Raw genomic sequence first — 25,257 nt, 5'->3', positions numbered from 1 at the left:
CCCGAGAGTGCAGCTGCTAGAGTCAATCAAATTCGTTTATTCATAAGAATACAAGCTTACAGTAAATACCAAAACGCTTATATCTATACTAATCTTACAAAAAAAAGTAGCTAACAATGCAATAATAAACATAAACAATTACAAAAACAACAATAAACCATACATTATTTCTTAGAACTAGTCAGAAAAAGGTAAAACATTTTCTTGATAACATAAGGAGCAGCAAAAAATATGTTTGCATCCGGAGTATTCTGTAAAAAACTATTTACTAATGAGTCGCGCCATAACGCCAACTTCAAGGCGTTCGTGGTGCGAGTGGCGACATGTGTCCCGCGCCTCGTGTTGGACGACAGCTGGCCGCAGGACGTGCTGCTCCGTCGCTCGCGCGGGCGAGTGCCGCAGGACCGCACAGTGACATAGTGAAGTGCTTCTAACATAGTCTTAAGTTATATACTAACAATTTTGTATAACATATGTATGCTAGTTTTTAAGGTATTTATCTATGGGCCCTTGATGCATAAAAATAAAGATGATTTGATAAACGTGAACATCCATTGGATAACATAATTTATTTTATTTTTTCCTATTGCGATCATGCGATCAGTCTTCTGACTATAAGCAGATTATGGTGAAGATAACATATTAAATGAAAATCAAAACTAATTGATAAAAATTCATTTATTTACATAATTTAGACTCGATAATTTCATTCAGTTCATGAGAGGCGATCCATATCTTACATATGTTTTATGATATTTATAGCAAAGTGTTGCATATATTACTAACATGTTTTGAAATCCAGCGCTATTCCAACATGACAGATCTACCGCGGACAGCAAATGTAGACAAATGTTTTAAGTTTTTAACAAACAATATTCACTGTTTGGTAGTTTTTTCATCCAATTCAAGCCTGACCTCTTCCTACCTATGTTGTAGTAATAGCCTTCTGTGATAGATATAGATACAATGAACAGACAAATAATGTGGAAGTGCTATTTTTCAGGTTTTGGGTCCAAAACTATTTTATAATACACACAGTGACAGTCATAATTCGTAAGACACATCCAAAGTTCCAAAACTGCTGCGCAACGTATAGTCCATTTACTTGACAACATAAACACTAGATTTCGCTACACATTCTAAAAGTTTAAAAATATCTAAACAAGCCGAGTACAAACAGTTTCTGCTTTAAAGCAAAACTGGGAAACTTAAAAGCTCCATTTAGAAATATCTATAAACATAGCATTTTAGTATTGTGTAATATGATTATCGGGTTATTTGTGCCAGTTTGGCGACACTGGTTTCCCTAGTAAGTTCATTCTAAGCCATTTCTACTTTATTTTTCTGTTCCGTGGTTACAAATGCACGTGCGATGCAGGCTACTCCGAGTCACAATGCCGGTTAATATGGAACATGAATGGATGGAGAATATAAGACCTATGCAGCTGGTTTCTGTATTAAGTTTAGATTCAGATGAATAAAGTTTCACATGAAGGCGATATGCGATTGTCGGTAGTATGTTTGCAAACATTCCAGTATCGAGCCGAGAAGTGGCGAGGCGCAACTCGCAGCGACCGCGCGGATCAGAACGGCGAGCGGCACAGCGGGCAGCTCGACTTGTTGCTCGTAGCGAACCATTTGCGCTGGAAAATATAACGTGGCTGTTAAACATGCTACGACTAATCTGTCAATTGAAACGATCAACTAGGATGTGTATGTGGATGGATGAATGCGTAATAAGATATTTGTTGCGGCAGTGGCGGCGGCAGCAGTACGTAATAATAATGGCGTCCACGGCCGATTTCGGCCACGGCGGCTGTTCTCATTTAAGGAGATCAGCTAGTTACGCAAAACATATAATAGTGCACGAGCATTAGCGCAGATATAAGTGCACTCCCTATTGTGGTGTGGTCTATGATCACGTAGTGATTAGTTAGTATTGATAATGTTAAGATAAGTAGACGATAGGAATGCCTCGTACAGAATAAGATATTTAATAAGATAGTAATTAGTTTAGATAAGCACGTAGCTTTTCCTTTGTATAAATAGCATAGTATATTCAATAAAGGGTGCACTTCTTACTAGGTATTGGTTGCCTTGACTATACCTAAACATGTAGTTCTGTTGTTTTATTAACACGTCTACCCTCATCAACACCTAAGGACCCTGCCTGTCGGAAGGTTGGCGAGCCCAACATCACACTATTCCTTCACTCTCATAGCCCGATGGGACGGCAATCCGACACGACCGGAAAGAGATCAGGGGCCCGATTCTCCTAAGTTAATAATGTTAAAATCGAATAGAAATCGAATCGCAATATGATCGCAATAGCCGTTTTAACCATATCGGGCATTCTGCTACTAATATCGTTTATTTCAAAGAAAAAATAGCTGAATGCGACATACGCTTCAATCGTAATCGAGTCGTGATTGGATCGCAGTCGAATGTGAATCGTATGTTGCTTAAGTAAAATTAGGAGAATCGGGCCCCAGGTGCAGGATCGACATTTACGTGCTCTCCGATGCACGGGTGAATCAATCACCAAATTCCAGACTACGGGCTGCTTTGTGAAAGTTTAAGAAAATCCACAAAGCGATTTCGGGCCGACCCGGAAATTGAACCCGAGACGTCGAGCACAGCTGCCGTGCTTGCGAGCAGTAGAGTACGTACGAGGCAGACGTTGTGGAACTTGTTGCGGCACTGGTGGCACGGCACGCGCGGCAGGCGGCCGCTGGCGGGGTGCAGGCGGCAGTAGCAGATGTCAGTAGAGTACGTACGAGGCAGACGTTGTGGAACTTGTTGCGGCACTGGTGGCACGGCACGCGCGGCAGGCGGCCGCTGGCGGGGTGCAGGCGGCAGTAGCAGATGTCAGTAGAGTACGTACGAGGCAGACGTTGTGGAACTTGTTGCGGCACTGGTGGCACGGCACGCGCAGCAGGCGGCCGCTGGCGGGTGCAGGCGGCAGTAGCAGATGTCAGTAGAGTACGTACAGAGCAGACGTTGTGGAACTTGTTGCGGCACTGGTGGCACGGCACGCGCGGCAGGCGGCCGCTGGCGGGGTGCAGGCGGCAGTAGCAGATGTCAGTAGAGTACGTACGAGGCAGACGTTGTGGAACTTGTTGCGGCACTGGTGGCACGGCACGCGCGGCAGGCGGCCGCTGGCGGGGTGCAGGCGGCAGTAGCAGATGTCAGTAGAGTACGTACAGAGCAGACGTTGTGGAACTTGTTGCGGCACTGGTGGCACGGCACGCGCGGCAGGCGGCCGCTGGCGGGGTGCAGGCGGCAGTAGCAGATGTCAGTAGAGTACGTACGAGGCAGACGTTGTGGAACTTGTTGCGGCACTGGTGGCACGGCACGCGCGGCGGCCGCTGGCGGGTGCAGGCGGCAGTAGCAGATGTCAGTAGAGTACGTACAAGGCAGACGTTGTGGAACTTGTTGCGGCACTGGTGGCACGGCACGCGCGGCAGGCGGCCGCTGGCGGGTGCAGGCGGCAGTAGCAGATGTCAGTAGAGTACGTACAGAGGCAGACGTTGTGGAACTGTTGCGGCACTGGTGGCACGGCACGCGCGGCAGGCGGCCGCTGGCGGGGTGCAGGCGGCAGTAGCAGATGTCAGTAGAGTACGTACGAGGCAGACGTTGTGGAACTTGTTGCGGCACTGGTGGCACGGCACGCGGCAGGCGGCCGCTGGCGGGTGCAGGCGGCAGTAGCAGATGTCAGTAGAGTACGTACGAGGCAGACGTTGTGGAACTTGTTGCGGCACTGGTGGCACGGCACGCGCGGCAGGCGGCCGCTGGCGGGTGCAGGCGGCAGTAGCAGATGTCAGTAGAGTACGTACGAGGCAGACGTTGTGGAACTTGTTGCGGCACTGGTGGCACGGCACGCGCGGCAGGCGGCCGCTGGCGGGTGCAGGCGGCAGTAGCAGATGTCAGTAGAGTACGTACAGGGCAGACGTTGTGGAACTTGTTGCGGCACTGGTGGCACGGCACGCGCGGCAGGCGGCCGCTGGCGGGTGCAGGCGGCAGTAGCAGATGTCAGTAGAGTACGTACAGGCAGACGTTGTGGAACTTGTTGCGGCACTGGTGGCACGGCACGCGCGGCAGGCGGCCGCTGGCGGGTGCAGGCGGCAGTAGCAGATGTCAGTAGAGTACGTACAGGGCAGACGTTGTGGAACTGTTGCGGCACTGGTGGCACGGCACGCGCGGCAGGCGGCCGCTGGCAGGGTGCAGGCGGCAGTAGCAGATGTCAGTAGAGTACGTACAGGCAGACGTTGTGGAACTTGTTGCGGCACTGGTGGCACGGCACGCGCGGCACCGCTGGCGGGTGCAGGCGGCAGTAGCAGATGTCAGTAGAGTACGTACAGGCAGACGTTGTGGAACTTGTTGCGGCACTGGTGGCACGGCACGCGCGGCAGGCGGCCGCTGGCGGGTGCAGGCGGCAGTAGCAGATGTCAGTAGAGTACGTACAGGCAGACGTTGTGGAACTTGTTGCGGCACTGGTGGCACGGCACGCGCGGCAGGCGGCCGCTGGCAGGTGTGGCGGCAGTAGCAGATGTCAGTAGAGTACGTACGAGGCAGACGTTGTGGAACTTGTTGCGGCACTGGTGGCACGGCACGCGCGGCAGGCGGCCGCTGGCGGGTGCAGGCAGCAGTAGCAGATGTCAGTAGAGTACGTACAGGAGGCAGACGTTGTGGAACTTGTTGCGGCACTGGTGGCACGGCACGCGCGGCAGGCGGCCGCTGGCGGGTGCAGGCGGCAGTAGCAGATGTCAGTAGAGTACGTACAGAGCAGACGTTGTGGAACTTGTTGCGGCACTGGTGGCACGGCACGCGCGGCAGGCGGCCGCTGGCGGGTGCAGGCAGCAGTAGCAGATGTCAGTAGAGTACGTACAGGGCAGACGTTGTGGAACTTGTTGCGGCACTGGTGGCACGGCACGCGGCAGCGGCCGCTGGCGGGCAGGCGGCAGTAGCAGATGTCAGTAGAGTACGTACGAGGCAGACGTTGTGGAACTTGTTGCGGCACTGGTGGCACGGCACGCGCGGCAGGCGGCCGCTGGCGGGGTGCAGGCGGCAGTAGCAGATGTCAGTAGAGTACGTACAGGCAGACGTTGTGGAACTTGTTGCGGCACTGGTGGCACGGCACGCGCGGCAGGCGGCCGCTGGCGGGGTGCAGGCGGCAGTAGCAGATGTCAGTAGAGTACGTACGAGGCAGACGTTGTGGAACTTGTTGCGGCACTGGTGGCACGGCACGCGCGGCAGGCGGCCGCTGGCGGGGTGCAGGCGGCAGTAGCAGATGTAGCACTGCGGGGCGCTCTCCACGCGCGCGTTCACCGCCGCCGTCCACATCTTCAGGGCGTTCAGCAGCGTGCCGTTCTGTTATCCAAAATAAATCATAATTACTGTCTATTTTTCAGTGCTCCCAAATACTTTAGTTTACAGCTGTTATTTTAGTTTTAGCGGTCGGTAAAGCTGGCATCGGACGGTGCCCACCTGGTAGGCGAGGTAGAGCGCGAGCCAGTGCGTGTTGGCGCCGACGCCGCCGCCGCCGCCGCCGGCCGCCAGCCGCGGCGCCACCAGCGGGTGCTCCCGCGCCAGCCACACGCGCAGCTCCACGCGCCGCTCCTCCACGCTGTACCAGCACGTCACCTCGCTCGACGACCACGCGATGTGGATCTGTAATCGCAACATTCGTACTGACTGACGACCGAGGTGCCCCATTCTAACCGAACAGGTCATCATCTCCCGTGAGTCTCATTCCAACTACGTCGGGGTGAGCTCGAGTACCCCCGGACATGTGAAAGGAGTACTCGTGTTAAAAAGACTATTAGCCCCGTGAACGAGTGAAACAGTGGTCGGGACATCACCTCGGCGTCGTCGATCTCCGCGGCGCGGCGCTGCAGCTCGCGCAGCTGCTCGCGCACGGCGGGCGGCGCCACGTACGCGCGCACCAGCCGCGCCAGCAGCCGCCCCGCCCGCGCCCCCGCCGCGCCCCACCAGCCGCGCGCGCCCGCCGCGCCCGCGCCCGTCACGCACCCGTACAGCGCGCGGCACGCCAGCGCCGACACCGCCCGGCTGCTAGCCGCCTCTGCGGTTGGTTTCGGGGACGATCCGACGATTCATACACAGTTAAAGCACAGTCGATATAAATAAAGAAAAAATATTTATTGACACAACGCAAAAAAAAAACACATAGCATACAAAATACAGAAAACAAAAGGTTGTGCGCCAAATAGGCCCCGCAAATAGGTAGACGTGTAAGCGATGCTCACCGTGCACGGAGAAGTCGTGGTCGACGAGGAAGAGGTCGTGGTGCTGCGGCGGCGCGGGCGACGGGTTGTCGCAGCAGGCGGCCCACACGGCGGGCGGCAGCAGGCGCAGCGCGGCGCCCAGCGTGCGCTCGGCGGCTCGACGGTCGCGCCACACGGCGCCGTACTGCTGCGCCAGGTCGCCGCGCGCCCGGCTCGCCAGCGCCGCCAGCGCCGCGCCCAGCAGCAGCCACGCCAGCGCCGCGTTGTAGCTGTCCGACATCGGCACCATCTCGCACGTGCCCTCGCCCAACCTACGTCCCGCCGACACACATTCTTCATTCGTTCCAAACGATACGCATGATGACAGCGTTAAAAAATTTAGATTCTAATTAGTCCGCACTGGCTAACAACACTAGACACGTCTTTTCTTTTAGTTTAACCAGGCCTCTGTCACTCGACGTACTTGCGCGCGATAGATGCCTACCGCTCGCTGGGTTACCGGTAGCCCCACGCGGCACAGGGGTTTCGACAGCCGCTCGTAACGTTTTATGTTTATTATTTTTATTTATGAACATGACGACCTCTGGCCAGTTATGCGCTGTGCTTGGTTGCAGATCAAGTTAAAATAAAAAATATAAAGCTTTCGTTTTTCCGTTTACCTAGAGATGTAAACAAGTCAGTTATTGTTTATTTGGTTTTTAAAATTATCTAATAAACTGAAGGACTATTTTGATTTGTGTAGGTGTATATGTGACTATTGTAGGAAAATATAAAGGTTTCCTATTAAATATATGTATGTATAGGCATTTAGAAATATTTTATACCTATGTATGAATATACATAGGTTTCTATTTTTTAAAGTAAAAATACTTATCTTCTTTGTCATTTTAAAAATAAGCGACTTACTTTAGATACTTAAATTATAGATACTTATAACACCTTATACTTAGTTATACATGCAATGATTACCGAGTTTTGTAGCTAAAAACATTTCGAGTATAAGTAGGTATAGTTCTCGTCCAACTAAATGGTGGCTTGGAACATTGCATATATCGCTGCGCAGAAACCAATTTTGGGTAGGTAAGTAGGTATGTATCAGCGGTCAGCGGTGTTGTGCCAGGGGTAATAGGTAAGTATAGAATACTTGCCTGTTCTGTGCTCGAAAAGTAGTTGGGCACCTCCATTGATTTGGGAAGTCAGTTACAAATAAGCGTAACTTTGTTTCCCTATTTAATTGTAAGAGGCAACCCTACGCTCGCTGTCGGCACGGTCGCGGTCACTGAACTGTGCGCTATCGCATTGAAATAACAATCGAGCGCTGGAGCTTTTAAGGTTCATTTTCTAACGCAGCTATGAATTTGTAGGTAGTTGGGGAACTTGTAGGTGCTTATAATAGTAGGTATGGACTTTTTTGTATGGAGTGATTTATCTGTTACGTAGTAACTATTATATAATCTGTGGTTTAACAAAACATTTAATACCTATTGCGATATATCGCAACAAAGATTGAAAGTGGTAATAAACAAGTAGATTATTGCAATATATGTGGTGACTCACACGACAGAGGCGAGCGCGGCGTCCACGATGTCGTGCAGGCGCTCGAAGGCGTCGTGCAGCAGCTCCACGCTCAGCGCCGGCCGCGCCTGCGCCTCCTCCGCCTCCGAGCTGTCGCTCCACTGCGCCAGCTTCTCCGCTGTGGACAACCATCGTCACTATAGCGTGCGTCGCACGTCGCGGGCGGCGGCGGACAGCGCCAGTACCGTCGTCCAGCACGAGCGGCCCCGCCAGCGCCAGCAGCAGGTGGTAGGCGAGCCAGGCGGCGGCGTGGTGCGGCGGCCGCTGCAGCGCGGCGGCGGCGGCCGGCAGCAGCCGCGCCAGGCTCAGCTCGCTGCGCCGGTGCGCCGCGTTCAGCGCGAACCAGTCGCTCAGCTTCAGGCACTCTATGAGGGCGCCGATCACTTCTATTCGCGGGCTCGTCATTTCGCTCTCGTTACAACATTCTGTAACAAAATGACATAGATAACCGTACGTCGTACATCAACTATTTAATAAATAAGCAATAATGTTAGAAGGGCAGGCGCGCGGCTCGGCACTCACCGAGCAGGTGCAGCGCGAGCGCGAACAGGTTGTAGTGCGTGTCGGGCGCGAACATGTCGTCCCACTCGCGCGGCAGCGCCGCCACGTGCGCGGCGGGCTGCTCGCGCGTGGCGCGCGCCGGCACGTCGCGCACGAAGCGCCGCACGCGCGCCCACAGCCGCAGCACGGCCCGCGCCAGCAGCGCCACGCGCGGGCTGCCCCACTGCTCCATGGACTTGCGCAGCGAGTTGAGCAGCGAGCACAGCGTGATGGACACGAAGTCCCAGTGGTGCGGCGGCGCGTGCCAGCCGCGTGACGTCACGGTGTGGCTCAGGAACTCCACGACGGCCGCGTTGCTCACCACCTCGCGCCACGAGCACTCCGAGATGTCCCTGCACACGCGACACTCCATTAAATACGATCTTTGTCATTGATTTACTTGCTTTTATTTGTATAACGTATTTCCAACGACTTTTTTCCTATTTGCAAACCGCGGACATAAGGACGTTCATCAAATGAAATAGGATTCATGGACACGGTCAACCAACTTTCTGACTTTACAATTTCGGATACATTTCTTAACGAGGCAAAAACGGTAACGGCGGCAGTGGACAAAAGACCTTAGTGTCCATATTTGCTGATATTAGGACGAATAAAAATATGAAAAAAAAAAATAATAATGGTGCAGATATGTTATGTTTTTGATTTTAAACCACCATTTTGTTTTATGCACTCATAAATAAACACAATTTAGAGGAGTAGGTATCAATATTTTGGGCTGCAACGAAACCAATTTAAAGTTAGCAGTGCCGTTCGCAAGTCGACTCCATAGACCATTTAGAGGAGGTGAAAATTTTATCAAATACGGTTAGTTTTTCAAAAATGTTTAGATTTAACAGAAAGGTACATTAATCATTAATTGAAACTGCATTATCAGTTTTCTGAAAATCACGTCAAAAACTTTTCAAAACCCCTACGAACTGTCTACCAGGAATTAGTCTAAAACAACGTTTAACCAGTTTCTTAGCAAATCTACAAAATTCAAATTTAGAATACACTCTCACGCATGCTTGGCTATCCTTTTTGATGCTAGGAACATCCTACAGTCATCAAAACCGTTTGAAATACACGTGAAGTCCTTAAAACCAAGATTTCGCCTAGGTGCCCGTTTTTTTATCAAAAGAGTGTATAATATCTTTTACCATCAAACGGGATCCTGTAAAAAACTGGAGTGGCGTGTGAAAGGGCCGTTACAGAATGCATGATGCACAGAGTACACGATGCAGTGTGTGTACCTGTCGTAGAGCATGGTGTGGTTGCTGCGGTAGTAGGCGTTGACGATGCCGTCCAGCCCGGCGTCGCCGCAGTCGCCGTGCGCCGCCAGCCAGCTGCGCAGCATCACCAGCCGCGCCGTCTCGTACGCCGCCTCCGACGCCTCCGCCTCCTCCGAGCGCCACGTCGTGCTCGCCTGCCGCACCCACCGACCAAACATCAGCGCACATGCCGTCACTCAGCTACGCGTCTTCTTGTAGCTCAAGTTACGTTTGGGAGGCGGAACCAAAACAATGTTTAGCTATTAGACTATCGAGGCGTTCGGCTTCCTTGATAAATCTCTGTCAAGGATTGGAGTTCCCTAGCTCAGTATTTATCCGACCTCCTCAAACCAATTAAGAGCACTCGATACCCTTTCGCAAGACTGGTTGACAGACCGACGGACAGACAGACATGATGAAAGTAATAAATTGTTTTCTCTGATGAGAAGACACATAATAACACAAGGAATTTAAAATTAACTTTTGGCTACGCAAAAGAGTCAATTCATCAAATACGGAATTCCAATGGTAACTTCGGACTTGGCAAATTATATTGTACCTGTAAAGTGTGGAAGTATCCATTTCCGGAGACAACGTCCTCGAGCTTGTGTCCGTCGAGCGAGTCGGCAAGCGCCGTGTCCTGTGGCGAGTTGGCGGGCAGCGTGTCCTGTGGCTCGTCGGCAGGCGTCGCGTCCTGCGGTGAGTCGGCGGGCCCTGTGACCTGTGGCTCGTCAGCAGGCACCGTGTCCTGTGGCTCGTCAGCAGGCACCGTGTCCTGTGGCTCCCCGGCAGGCGTGGTGTCGAGTGGGTCGTGGTGCGGCTCGGCGGCGGGCTGCAGCATGTGCTGGTGGCAGAGCGCGGCGCGGGGCCACAGGTAGGCGCGGGCGGCGGCGCGGGCCCGCAGCGCGGCCTGCAGCGGCTCGCCCGCCGGCGCCGCGGCCCGCGCCAGCAGCTCGCGCAGGCGCCCGCGCGTGGCTGCCACTACGTCGCAGTGACGCTTCTGCAACGCACCTTACCTTGTTTATTCCCATCGACATTCTATGATGCACTGACGATTACTTATTGATTGAACTTCTAAATTCCATTGGCAGTCACAAAAATTCGTGTTTACATTACATTTTACAAATACCGAAAAGTTCGTACGTATTTAATAAACGTGAACTTCAATATACATATATTTTTTTTCCACAAATACAAGATTGACATATACTCACAATGCAAATTATATGTATTCCATTTGAAATTGATGCCTAAATTCTAATATAATATGTACAACGTTATGGAACTCAAAGTCTTTATGTATATTTTTTTTATTTTTATTTATTTAGGAAACAAACAGTCTCTTACAAACTAATGATTACAAAAAAAAATTAAGCAAAATTAAAAATTTTGAAAAACCCCCGACGGTAAAAATCTTATTGAAAAATAATAAAATAACTCAAAACCCCCGACTTAACCCAATTATATAGGAATATCCGTCGGGGGCTGCCATTAAACCAGCTAAAGGATTCCTAGTGTCGTGAATACAATTTTTGAAGAATTGTAGATGTTTAACGATGACATAAAATACACTCAATTAATTATTGAATTTTCATATAGAAAAGGCAGCCCCCGACGGTTATTCCTATATAATTGGGTTAAGTCGGGGTTTTGAGTTATTTTATTATTTTCAATAAGATTTTTACCGTCGGGGTTTTCAAAATTTTAATTTTGCTTAATTTTATTTCAGACTTTTTAGAGAGCATATACGAATTATAGTCTACATAATACGTTATTGCAATATTATTTTGCACTGATATTGTAGCGCCCTCTAGTGAGTTACTGGCGTAATTTTTATTATTTGGGAACATGCATTAAGCACGTACACATTGCTGATGAAAACAGAATTGTAATCAGACGTTTTGATTATATTGCAACATTGTTTGGCACTAATATTGTGGTGCCCCCTAGTGAGTTATAGCCATGACACCTATCTAAGAACATGAACTCATCGAACACAAAACCGTTATTGAAAACCGCATCAAAATCGGATCATTAGTTTAGAAGGTAGGTGGGAACATTACTGTTTTGCACTAAAATTGTGGCGCCCCCTAGTGAGCTACAGCCATGACACCTGTTTAAGAACGTGAACTCATGGAACACAAATCCGTTATTGAAAACTGTCTCAAAATCAGATCATTAGTTTAGAAGATAGGAGGGAACATTACTTTGCTGTTTTGCTCTAATATTGTGGCGCCCTCTAGTGAGTTACAGTCATGACACCTGTCTAAGAACATGAACTCATCCAACACAAATACGTTATTGAAAACCGCATCAAAATCAGATCATTAGTTTAGAAGATAGGAGGGAACATTACTTTGCTGTTTTGCCCTAATATTGTGGCGCCCTCTAGTGTGTTACAGTCATGACACCTATCTAAGGACATGAACTCATACAACACAAATACGTTATTGAAAACCGCATCAAAATCAGATCATTAGTTTAGAAGATAGGAGGGAACATTACTTTGCTGTTTTGCCCTAATATTGTGGCGCCCTCTAGTGTGTTACAGTCATGACACCTATCTAAGAACATGAACTCATCCAACACAAATACGTTATTGAAAAACCGCATCAAAATCAGATCATTAGTTTAGAAGATAGGAGGGAACATTACTTTGCTGTTTTGCCCTAATATTGTGGCGCCCCCTAGTGAGTTACAGTCATGACACCGGTCTAAGAACATGAACTCATCGAACTCAAATACGTTATTGAAAACCGCATCAAAATCAGATCATTAGTTTAGAAGATAGGAGGGAACCTTACTTTGCACAAACGCACACACAAACACACAAACGCACATCTCTCACCCTAAACGCATATACCTGCTCCGTTCCGTCGTGGGTAAAAAAAAATACATACAGACTTTGAGTTCCATAACGTTAATACTAATATTACAATATAATGCAGGCACCTATTTTAAATGGAATACATACATATAATCTGCATTATGAGTACAGGTAAAAAATAAGAAAAAAAAATTGAATAGACTTAATAAATATGGGTTTACAGAATTATTTTTATTGCTAACACTGACAATATTCATTTTTTATTTTAGATTTATATACTTCGTAAACTAGTATTAAATATGTCTAGCTCATTAATCATCATAGTGCATAGTGAAGTGATACTAACATAGTTTTAAGTTTTTTATATACTAACAATTTTGTATAATATAATATGTATGTTAGTCATTAAGGTATATATCTATGGGCCAATGCAAGTCAACACCTTTGAGCTCCTTATAAATACGTTCTTCGTCTATCTATAGTCAACGCATCAATTTCTACTGAAGAGTTTATTGGTGGGTTATTGAAATCAAAGTTAAAGGGACAAGTTGATGAATGAACAAAAACTGAATAAAAATACTCATTGAAGAGCTTACAATTATGGTCTCTGCACACAGCGGGCGCGGCGCGGCGGGACGGGACGGCGACGCGACACAATGTACTAGCCTTAAGTCGGCCTTTTGCATCCTTAGTTCTCTTTTACGGAGACTTGAGAATGTTTGATAATCTAGTGGGTTTCCGTATCGCTTCCATTTCGCGTGATACTTCCTTTTCTCTTTTGCCAACTTAATTAGTGGTCGACTGTACCATGGAGGATATCGGTGCGTGCTCAATACTTTACTACTATTATTGTATTAATAGTACAATAGAAATTCTCTACCATGGTATCAACACTGTCAGTAAAAGGAAGCTTAGATTGCCAATTAATTGAAGCAAGTGAAGACTGAATAGTGTTATAATCGGCTCGGTGAAACAGCCTCCCGGTGGAGGCTTTTTGTGGAAGAGCAAGATATGAAGTATTGTGCACAATAATAGAGAGAGACTTATGATGATCATCTTCTTATTAGTTCGTAAGAGACTGTTTATTTAAATAAATATCTCGATAAATACTCACAAAAGCATAGCCGTCGTGTAACGAGTCGATTACGATATAATCGTAGTAGAGTGTGCAGAATTGATCTCGCAGGTACTCGTCGTGCAGCAGCGCGCGGCCCCAGGCGGCGCCGGCGCGGCGCTGCAGCACGCCGCACAGCAGCGCGGCGCGCGCCAGCAGGCGGGTCGCGTGGCGCCGCAGCTGCGCCGCGCTCAGCTCGCGCACGCGCCCGCTGCCCGCCGAGCGGATGACGGCCGCGATGGCCTCGTTGTCGTCCTCGAACAGGCAGTTGAGCCGTGACGTCACGCACTCGTACCGCAGCGCGTCGCACTCCACCGCTAGCGAGTCTTCATCCTCCGTGTCGAATATTGATTTAGTGAAGTTTGCTATTTCCGTGACGTCCTCCGGTGCTCCGGTCTCGTCGCAGCATTTGAATAAGTGAGGACAGGGAGACATGATGTTTTCAATTCTTGCAATGTCCAATTTGTCCATACTAAAATCGATATAAATTTGAATAATGAAATTTTTAATAACCTTCAAACACAAACATTTCACACTGATTAAATAAATAAGGATATAGGTATTTATTTAATCAATGTGGAAATGCTTTTTGGTGGCTTTATAACAATAATAGAGAATTGATGAAAGAAAGATGATAAACCGTCGTACGTGAGCTGCAGCTGTTCCCGCAGGAAGGCGGCGACGCGCTGCAGCAGGGCGGGGCGCTCGTGCGGCGCCAGCGAGCCCGCGCCGTCCGCCCACGACGAGCGCACCTCGCACCACGCGTCCGCCGCCAGCCGCGCGTCCCCGCGCTGCAACACGAGCGCTGTAGCCGCTGTACCCACCCGCCCCGCCCGCCCCGCCCGCACACTCACCGGCACCAGCACGTCCAGGCGCAGCAGCTGCAGCAGCAGGCGCGCGTAGTGCGGCGCGCGCGAGCCCGCCAGCGCCACCGCCAGCCGCGCGCCCAGCGCCGCCGCGCCCGCCAGCGCCTCGCGCGCCTCCAGCGCCGCCACGCCGCACGGCGCCCGCCACGCCCGCGCCGCTCACCTGCCAGCCGCCCGGCGCGCGCAGGCGCAGCAGCGCGCGCGCAGCTTTCCCAGCACCCCGGCAGCGGCGCCACGCCAGCGCGCGCGCCGGGGCTGGCGAGGTGCGGGTGCGACGCGGCCGCGCGGACGCACCACTCCACCGCGCTCAGAGGCAGCTGCGACAGTTACCATATGCCACGTTAAACACTTACACTGATTGCTATAATGCGGTTTACACTTAAATGTATTCATGATTATATCTAGATATAGCAATATATTAATGAAGCGAAAAAATGTTGATTGCTTGTACCCTAAAGGCTCCTGAACTACTAAACCAATTTCCACAACTATTTCTACTTTTTGTCCGGGGACGTGAAGTAATTCCCCAGGGACACGAATGGAACTACAGAAAACAGCTAATTAAATGGTAAACGCCTGGAAGAGCTACTGGTCCATGAAGTCGCTTATGAAGGGTGAGCTCCCTTTATCGCTGAAGCGAAAACTAGTCGACATGTGTATTCTGCCCATCCTAACCTACGGCGCTCAGACTTGGTCTTTGACCGAATCTCAGAAGTCCAGGCTAAAAGTATGCCAAAGAAGCATGGAGCGTAGCCTGCTCAACATACGGCTTAGCGACCGGATACGCAACACCATTATCTGGTCCAAGACGGGCATACTCGATGTGGGCAATAAGTCTGCAAAGTTGAAGTGGGATTGGGCGGGTCCCATCTGTCGAATGCCTCAAGCAGCGATGGATAGAGAAAAGTGGAAGGCTCGAGGCCTTTGCCCAGCAGTGGGACAGCGTAGGCTAATTAAAAAACAAAAATGTTTATGGTAACGGAGTAAGCGAAAAAACGGAGTAAATAATAAATATTACATGTAAAAAATTCCACGACTAAAACTAATCTGCTTGTCGGAGAATCTGTTACAACATTCCTTCTTTTCGGCTAAAACACATAGTAGGTGGTAAAGAAAGGGGTTTAAAAGCAAAGAAAGTGTTACGTGTTGAAAGGTGTCGAAGACGGCGTCCTGCTCCTGTTCGGTCATGTACTGCAGCGCGAGGAACACGACGTCGACGAGCGCGGCGCAGCGCGTGGCGTCGCTCGCGAGGCGCGGCCGCAGCGCCCGCTCGTACAGCGCGTGCGCAGAGCCGCCGCCCACCTGCGCCGCCAGCGCCGCCAGCAGCGCGGCCGAGCCGAACGCCGCCAGCAGCGCCGCCAGCGCGGCCGCGGCGCCGGCGCGCAGGCAGGCGGCGGCGGCGCCCTGCACGCACTGCGCCAGCGCGTGCTGGAAGCGCACCGCCAGCGCAGCGTCGCACGGCTCGGCGGCGCCCGCAGCCTCCGCCGGCGGCGCCGCCGAGCCCTCGAACTTGATGCTCTGCTGCTTCTTCGCCTCTTGACAGAACGACGTCTTCAACATTTGTAAGAAAGCGATGTGCCCGTCGATCACCTTAGCTATTTCGTCGTGTTCCGAACCGGCCTTGTCGATCTGTGCCAGAATGGTAGAAGTGACATTCTGCCAAAAGTTTCTCACTAGATGATCGTATTTTTCAGTTTTGTCCTGCTGGGATAGTTTGAGCCAGTACTTGAGCAGCGAGGCCATGTGGGCGGCGCAGGGCTTGCCGAGCTGGGCAGCATGCGGGCCCAGCGCGGCGCCGAGCCAGGCGCGGTGCGTGCTGGTAGCGAGCTCGGGCACGAACTCGCGTGGCTGTATGGACACGTAGCGCAAACATTCCGCTAAGCTCGTGATCCATGCCTGCCTTTCGCTTTTTGAACTCAAAATATTTTTCTTTTCGAGTCTGAAATAATAATATACTACATAAACGTAAGTATAATTTGTATTTTTACAGAAAGTAAGGATTATATGCACCTGAAATGCAGAACAGGTTCCTGCCGCTTTCACATTTGAAGCGACATAAAATCTGAATAAAATGACAACATTACCCATTAAACATGGCACGAAAGAAGGCTTCGTAGAAGTCCTTAGTCAATATGTCTTGAGGCAGATACGCCAACAGCGGCAGCAACATGTTGGACAGCTGCTTCGCGTCTCCCCATCCACCTGCGGACGCGAGTTTAACGACATCACCAATTTAATGCCAAACAGTTTGCCATTTGCGCATTATCTTACCATTTTCCAAGAGATCTATAATCCGCTTAACTAGTAATTCTTTCTTGTCTAAGTACGTGTGCCAGTCCTGGAACAAATTAATGTTTTCCAAAACATCAATGTGAATGCAGTTTAGTTAGCCTGATTATAGGAACGGATTACACAAAAATCTTGTATATCAGTATTAAGTGTACACTTTTCTTGGTGTTTTTAAACGTGATTTAATACAAAATGTATATCTCCCAATAATCAATACGTTTAAATTTATAATTTTTTTAAGCCAAAACAAACGAATCAAAATGCCAGCATACCGGCACGTGCTGCATGATCTGCAGCAGACAGCCCCACAGCGGCGCGGGGTCGCGCGTGTCGGCGAGCAGCAGGCGCAGCACGCGGCCGCCGTACCCCGCCCCCACCGCGCCGCCCCACCGCGCCGCCAGCGCGCCCAGCGCGCACAGCCACGCCGCCCTGCACACCCCACACTTGTACTCACGCCGCGCTGCCCGACTTGCTAATCGTTTGCCGCCCGGGTACTTACCTGACGTGCGGCGTGGACTGCGGCAGCTTCCAGAAGGCGTGCTGCAGCAGCGGCGCCAGCTCGCCCCACAGCCAGGCGTCGTGCGCGGCCGGCAGGTGCTGCACGAAGTACTGCAGCCCCTGCAGGCTGCTCGTCAGGATGCGGTTCATCTGAAGCTCGCGCTCCTCCGCGTTCTCTATCCTGCGACATCCGCGTCGATGGTTTCCAGTGTAGCAAACGTCAATTCCGTGTGTTCGGAACATGTTCGGAGAGCATAATAAAACAAGAAGCGCATAACGATACCTCTTCTTGAGCAGTGCTTCAGTGTTGCCGTTGAGGTTGTCCAACAGATGTGCGATCACTTCCGCTTTGCAGAATGAGATCACTTCAGGCAGTTTGTTATCAGGGAATGTTCTCTGTTGGCAGGGTTGCACAGATTAAACTCTAAATTCACAATTTCATCACAACATACGGTGACCATAAAGATTTAACTGTCGACTGACTTGTTGAGTCAACAAATAAACCTTTTGTAATTAAATAAAATAAAGTACCTAAGCAGGTTATATTATATGCAAGCTTTGTATATCTATGTTATTACTATTATGCTACGGCTCCACCTGCGTCTTAACGCGTTAAATTTTGGCATTACGCAGATGTGGCCAACGTTTTAATGACAATTTATACAAATGGCATTATGAATAGCATTAAACATTAAGCGATAACTCGGGTGTCGGTTTTTTGGACACATCAAAGGGTTTTAGTGCGTAGCTTAGAGCGCTAAGTGATGTTGGCTACATTAATGCCATCTCATTGCACGCATGCAAGGACGAGTGTAGATACTTTGTTTAAGCGGTAACTGCATTTTACGAGCACGGTAATGGAATGGTCAAATGAGAAAGCTTTAGTTTTTAGAATTATTTTGTGTGTCTGAGTTTAACCTCTTTAATGTGTGTTAACGCGTTACTTCATGAGGGATTAACTCTTTGCAGAATTGTACCTAAGTGTGGCTACACTTAGGTACAATTCTGCAAATTTTTAACACGCATTTTTAATGCAATAAGTAACGTGTAGTTGGCCATTAACATTAACGTTAACGCTAACGCAGGTGGAGCAGGAGCATTACAAATAATCCATAATATTTATCGGCAAAGAGAGTAACACAGGATAATATTAGATAAGGCGACGTGATCGGAGCTAGGAGCTAGTGACCGTGAGGGAGAGCTGCGCCTGCGCCTGCGCGGGCGCGTGGTCGTCGTACTGCGCCGTGAGCCAGGCGGGCAGTAGAGGAGGGTGAGTGAGAGCTAGTGACCGTGAGGGAGAGCTGCGCCTGCGCCTGCGCGGGCGCGTGGTCGTCGTACTGCGCCGTGAGCCAGGCGGGCAGTAGAGGAGGGTGAGTGAGAGCTAGTGACCGTGAGGAGAGCTGCGCCTGCGCCTGCGCGGGCGCGTGGTCGTCGTACTGCGCCGTGAGCCAGGCGGGCAGTAGAGGAGGGTGAGTGAGAGCTAGTGACCGTGAGGGAGAGCTGCGCCTGCGCCTGCGCGGGCGCGTGGTCGTCGTACTGCGCCGTGAGCCAGGCGGGCAGCAGCGCGCGGAGCTGCGGCGCCGCGCGTCGCCCTGCCGCCCGCAGCGCCGCGCCGTGGCACACCTGCGACACACGCACGACTACTAATAGCACTTTGTCTCCATACATAAAGCATTAGGTGCAAATAACACTGGTATCCAATAACTACAAAGCTTTAAAGATTTAACAAGACAACATAATAATTATGTTATAATAAATTATGTAATAAGTTGCAATACATTATTTAAAATAAAGACTTAAGTACAGAAAAGGAAGATAGTAAATTTGAAGTGCATCTTACACTTGTCTATATGTAGCAGTACTAATGACAACGATACACACCTGTGTCATCTCTCTAACTTTCCGGTCGGTGTCAGCAGTGAGTATCTTGTAGAAGTGTGCCCAGCTGGGCAAGGCAGCCACCACATCTTCAACATCTCCATTGTTTATGAGCTCACACAGTTCTTGCAGAGCCTGCACAAAGGTGAACAGTATGTTATACTCTATTTGAAGGTTTTCTCTACTCTTTTTTTTTCTGTAGCACATAGAATGCTACAAAGAACGGCGGAAGTGGCTTGTGTCTTGTTGGTGTTCAAGATATAAAAAGTACATACAAACTTGGAAAAGTTGCATTGTTACTTCACCTGGAACGTAGAGAGGTTACCTGCTTAGCCATCACAACATTTACTTTCAACATAGGTTGTTATATCCATGGGTATAACCTTTTGTATTTAACCCTTGGCAGTTGGTTGTTTTTCATTTCAATAGTCAAATTTCAAATTCAAATTTCAAATCACTATGTAATAACTATGTAGTCACTATGTAATAACCTTTTATTTATTTTTTTATTTTATTTATTTATTATTTATTCGACTTACACGGCTTTAACAGCCAATTACATAAATCGTATACTTAAAATTAAATTTAAAATATAAGCTTAAAAATACAGTTAAATACAACTAAAGTGTAAAATAATATACACTTCTGGACACATCTATAGGCCCACCTTGTATTTTCAGTTTCGTTTGGTCCTAGCTAAATTTTTATATAAGGTTGAGCAAAAATTTTTATGCAGTTTTGAACCTGGCACATTCACAATTTCATTCAATAGACTTTTTTTGAATTTCGAATGCAGAATTCAAAGAAACAAGAGACAATTTGGAGCCTGCTTGTTGATATCAAACAATCGATTACTAAGAAAACTTGGTTTTATTGGTTTACTTGGATTTAATTCTTGAAAAAAGTAATTGATATCTTTGGTTTTGCAACAAACATTACTTATTCTTAACATTAAGGTGAGGTTCTCTCAATAATCTATGGATACTTCACCTGAAATCGCCGCCCAAGCAGTGGCACTTATTCAGGCCGGACACAGCCAAAGAAACATGAGTGCTCAACTTAATTTAAGTCGATCTGCGGTCTGAAATGTTTATCGGAGGTACCTAGAGACTGGCGGCTTTGTTCGTCGCCAAGGAAGGCCCCGATCTCGGGTCACAACTGAAAGGCAGGATCGATTCATCGTGACGACGAGCTTGAGAAATCGTCACCTTACCTCCATTGAGATACAAAATCAACTTCGCGACTTCCATGGAGTATGTGCGACCGCTCGAACTGTTCGGAGAAGGTTAAAAGAACGCGATATGGTACCACACAAGCCAGCTAATGGGCCCAAACTAACGAGAGCCCACCGAACAGCGCGCCTTCATTTCGCACGCAGTCATTTAAATTGGACACAGCAAGAATGGTCGAAGGAAAAAAGTCTACCGACGTAAGGGAGAGCGTTTCGCACAATGCTGCTTTGAAGAGAGGGTTGCTTATGGCGGTGGCTCAAGGACTGTCTGGGGCAGTATATCCGCGAGCGGCAAAACTCAACTTGAGGTTGTTACAGGACCACGGCTGCCAACATTACATGCTGAAAGGTACATTCGTGAGTGCTTAGGACCTCACGTGATACCATACGCGGACTATGTGGGCCCAAATTTCCTTTTTATGCATGATAATGCAAGAGCCCATGCGGCCGGCATCGTCAGGGAATATCTTTCGGATGTGAATATCAGAGTTGTGGACTGGCCAGCCAGAAGCCCAGACATGAACCCCATTGACCACATGTGGGAGGAGCTAAAAAGATGTGTTAGGGCTCGTCAGCCAGTTGCCCAGACGATGCAGGAGTTGAAAACTGCCATAGAAGAGGAATGGGAGATGATCCCTCAAAACTTCATAGAGCGGTTGATAAAGTCTATGCCTAATCGTATGAGAGCTGTGGTAGATGCCTATGAAGGCAACACACGTTATTAAATTAAACCTTTATTTGATAAAACATGTTTTTTATTCAAAAATCAATTGCCTTTAACGAGGCACATATCCGACTTGTTAGGCGTAGCTCCATGTCGTATGGTATTCTGAATTCAAATTTAAAACAATACGATCGAAAAAGAAGGTAAAATGTATCAGGATTAAAACTGCATCAACAGTTTTTGTTCATGGTATGGTAAGGTATATAAATAAATATACCTTAGTTCTTGTGATAGGATCCTTTTTATTAAGTTTCTTGATGCACATTTGAAATTCGGGATTGAGGCCCTGCTCCAGGTTGGCAGCAGCTAAAGTCGGGAAGAGTGGAGGCAAAGGCTTGCCGCTGCCAAGAGTAAGAAGCCCCCCGTCGAGGCCTGTGCTGCTATTCAACAGCTCTGCACTGCGGCTGCTACTTGAAGGCTACATAAAAAAACCATAACAAATGCTATTTTTAGGAAGTTATGATAATTAATTTTATTGTATCTCACTATGTAAGTCTTCATCTAACTAAAGTAGTAGAAGTAGGACATCAAAAGTTATCCCTAACACAAACCACTGACTAATACATCTATTTCCTTGCCACAAGAAAAGAAAAATATTGGACAGTGTTGTGCTTTATTTTTAATGGCACTGCATATATTTTCTGAAAATAAGTTAGGAACAAGGTTGAGAGATTATTATTTTTATAAATATAGATAGATTTGAGTAAATGGTAAAATTTATGAACACAGTGGTGCAATACAAATTACTATTGCATCCAAGATTTCGTGGTTATAAAATTCCCATACTTACTCTAGCATTGTTTTTAGTCCTTTGGCTTTGTTTAGATTTTCCACCCATTTTATTTTTTTTGACAGTGTTACACAAAACTGGAATACATATTATACTAGATAGTATACTTAAGTATTTATTATTTCACTACGATTTAAAATTATTGCTTTGGTCTTTCAAGTACAGATTAATGACGGCAGTGCAATAACTTTTGACAAATGTTGACGTTGACAGTGACACATGACACAACTATGTCATGACAAGTCTATGGTCATGACGCGAAACACGACACGTTCCTAAAATAATGAATAACGTGGAGTGTGAGCGTCCTTGGAAGATCATTTAAATGAGGGTTTTCTAAAATGGCGTCCACGAGGTGGCAGCACCGAGTCGTCAGGTCCAGGTAACTGTCAAAGTGCTTATCTTTACTATGAATAGTGAACGATTTTAGTGTTTTTTTATTTTATAATTAAAGCACTGCATTATTATTTTACTATTGAGGTTGAGTAAATAAAAAAAACTAAATCATATTGTGTTAACAAATTTTTCAACAAGCTTTTCCTTAGTACCAGTGACTTTTGCACCCTCTCTCTTAGCTAAATTTTTAGTTCGGAAACCTTATTCTGACCGTAGTCCATAATAAAATCAATAACACTTCCAATATAACAGAATTTCAATAAACAATAAGTTCGGACCCTACAATTCCATACTATTTGACAGCTGTTTGGACCTGACGCATACGAAGCGCCGCCTGGCGGCAGAAAAAGTATCGAAAACCCTCATTGAACAATATTATTACTGTTGTGCAAAGTTGACCATGAGGGAGTATATAAATATTGTAGATTGAGTAATGGTTCTTAGCGACTTTTTATATCACAATATTTCTATTGTACTATTACAATTTACTTGATTGTCTAGGTGACGCGGTACAAAGAATCCAGTCTTAAAATCAAGCTGGGAATGAGAGGTTGTATTCTTTGTAGAATAAGGTACTTTCTTTATATTGTTATATAAGTTTTATTAAAAATTATACGACGTTCTGTTCCGTTCAGTAACATACCAAGATCAGGTCCATCGAGCCATCTCGGAAAATAGGCATCGCGTTGGTATCTTTGATTCTACTTAATTATTGTTTAATCCAAGTTAAGAAGAAGAAAAGGTCAAAGGCCTTGGACAAGTCCAGGAAAACCAATTTAATATGAGGTCTATTCACTATTCTACCCGCTCGAGCATTCTTGTCTATAGTCCGCGCGGAACTAGTTGGCCGTGCCTTAGGTATGTCAGCGTGGGGCGCGGAGAGGCGAGGGCACTTGCTGTCATTACTCATTCAGTGCGCCACCGTACTTCGCGACGACAACACGCGTTGTCAGTTCCGGCTAGTTGACACAAAACGCACATAATATTGCAATAGCGAGATAAGTCCGCCGATAAAAAGACAATCGAAGGAAATTATATTTAAAATGCATACGTCTGTCAAACCTCCCCTCAACCCTGTCGCCACCGAAGGCGCGGCCAACTACTACTGCGCGCACTATAGTATTGGTCCGGGCGGTGACACCTTGCAACCTAATAAATAGTAATCTGTGGGTGAAACTGACTGTGACACTGACACACACAATGGGTGGTATCCTGTTAATTGCATGGAATTAGTAAGTACTATGTACAATTGGAAGGCTTACTTGCAACCTTTCAACATATCAAATCATCATCCTCCTGCCCTTATCCCAATTTTATTTGGGGTCGGCGCAGCATGTTTTCTTCTTCCATACTCTTCTATCTGCCGTCATCTCACAAGTAACATTCTTTCTTACCATATCTACTTTCACACAATCCATCCATCGTTTCTTTGGTCTTCCTCTTCCACTATATCCGTCCACGTTCATACTCATCACTTTCCTCACAACATGACTCTCATTCCTCCGCATCACATGCCCATACCACGACAGCCGGTTTCCACGCAGTTTTTCTGATACCGGCGCTACTTTCAAACTTCCTCTTATATACTCATTCCTCACTCTATCCATTCGCGTAACTCCACACATACCTCTTAACATTCTCATCTCTGCCGCATGCAATTGTCTTTCATTCGTCGCTTTTGTGGGCCAGCACTCTGATCCATACAAGACAGCAGGCCTGACCATGCTCTTGTAAATTTTCCCCTTAAGTTTAAGGGGAATACGAGGGTCACAAGTTGTTCCCATTACCTGCCGCCATTTCATCCATCCTGCGTTAATTCTGTGCGTAACTGTCCGATCTATTTCGCCATCGCCCTGAATAAGCGAACCGAGATACCGGAAATCGGAGCAGACTGGAAGAGGTGCGTTATCCAGCGCTAAGGCTTCAGGACTGGAGAGACCGCCGAAATCGCAGAACATGTATTCGGTCTTGGTTCTGCTGATTTTTAAGCCAACATTCTCCAGTCTCTGTTGCCAACTCCCCAATCTGCTCTGGATCTCAGGTCCGTCTTCACTAACCAGGACGATTATACGTCATCAAAATGAGCCATAAACTCATACAAATAAAGTTTTTTTTTAAATAACTAATATCTACTTAGTAAAGTGAGCTCAAGTGAGACATTTTTCTTTGTGTCTCTTTCGCACAATTGCCATATAAAATGTTGTCGTCGTATGAACTTGTGTTTTTGCTTTCTAAGTTTAAAAAGAACTATTATTATAGCAATATTCTATAATAATAGTTCGTTTTTAGATTGTAAAATGGTAAACAATACATTTGCTGGGAGTGGCTGTGGGTAAAAATTGTATCCTGGCTGTGGATTATCTTTTCACATGTAAGTTTGACATAAATAGGAACTAGGGTAGGGTAGTCACCCTAGTTATTTGTTTTGTCCCTATCATCGACAAATTATGTACTGGATTTATTAAGCTTGCTGTATCACTAAAATTCACTATTTACAAGTCTCCCTTCATTATGAGTAGATTAAACTTTAACCGTCTTACCACAAAAACTTTTTAACGTCAGTTTAAGCCTTGTCTAAAAAAATGTCAAATTATGACGTTGACATATGGTTCATTTTGCAGCCAAATTTTTTTTAGACAAGTGTAAAACAGGGTTTTAAGTTTTTGTAGTAAGGCCATAAATTATCTGTAAATAAAAATACCCAAAATCAACGTTTCGTAGTCCCCTGATTTCTTTTCCAAAACGAATAAATATCCTTCAATAATTTTATTGGTACATGGGCTCATTACAGATCTTTTTCGAAATCTATCCGCACACCTAAAGAAACTAAATACTTACTATGATAATAAAAAATTAAAAAGTTTGTCTTCGGATTTACAGTTGTAGAAAAAATGGTTTGACCTGGGAACTAAAAATAAATGTACCATTTACTTACTATAATAATTCTGTTTTATTTAAGTCTAGTTTTCCACAGAAAAGGAGATTGGGCAAGAATGTATGAAGTCTGGTC

At 47.3% G+C, this 25,257-nt stretch overlaps 1 protein-coding gene across 1 annotated transcript; it reads right to left on the bottom strand.

Moving 5' to 3' along the window:
- Positions 1-660: 660 nt before the first annotated feature.
- Ltn1 (Listerin E3 ubiquitin protein ligase 1) lies at positions 661-22,058 on the bottom strand. Its single transcript, XM_064037278.1, has 24 exons — positions 21,852-22,058; positions 21,279-21,479; positions 19,110-19,241; positions 18,717-18,851; positions 17,512-17,624; positions 17,230-17,409; positions 17,003-17,159; positions 16,713-16,779; positions 16,526-16,643; positions 15,585-16,380; positions 14,605-14,758; positions 14,430-14,563; positions 14,224-14,366; positions 13,576-14,047; positions 10,194-10,634; positions 9,617-9,789; positions 8,343-8,713; positions 8,006-8,245; positions 7,803-7,938; positions 6,267-6,556; positions 5,862-6,082; positions 5,488-5,670; positions 5,203-5,370; positions 661-1,643 (listed from the first exon to the last, which is right to left on the bottom strand). Exons 1-24 carry the CDS (start codon positions 21,897-21,899, stop codon positions 1,584-1,586), a joined length of 5,133 nt encoding a protein of 1,710 aa, XP_063893348.1. The 5' UTR covers positions 21,900-22,058; the 3' UTR covers positions 661-1,583.
- Between the last annotated feature and the right edge of the window lie 3,199 nt (positions 22,059-25,257).

This window comes from Helicoverpa armigera, chromosome 12 (assembly GCF_030705265.1).
Source record: "Helicoverpa armigera isolate CAAS_96S chromosome 12, ASM3070526v1, whole genome shotgun sequence".
Taxonomy (NCBI): Eukaryota; Metazoa; Arthropoda; class Insecta; order Lepidoptera; family Noctuidae; genus Helicoverpa; species Helicoverpa armigera.
This window is presented reverse-complemented; position numbering and strand designations above follow the sequence as displayed.

Bases quoted from the DNA above. Each gene is read 5' to 3' on its own strand.
- Ltn1 (XM_064037278.1), bottom strand. From the start codon at position 21,899: ATGGGTGGAAAATCTAAACAAAGCCAAAGGACTAAAAACAATGCTAGA. The intron at 10,635-13,575 runs GTGAGTATTTAT...GGTGCGTTGCAG, and splicing joins TACACGACGGCTATGCTTTT to AAGCGTCACTGCGACGTAGT. The intron at 8,246-8,342 runs GTGAGTGCCGAG...ATTTTGTTACAG, and splicing joins GCTCGCGCTGCACCTGCTCG to AATGTTGTAACGAGAGCGAA.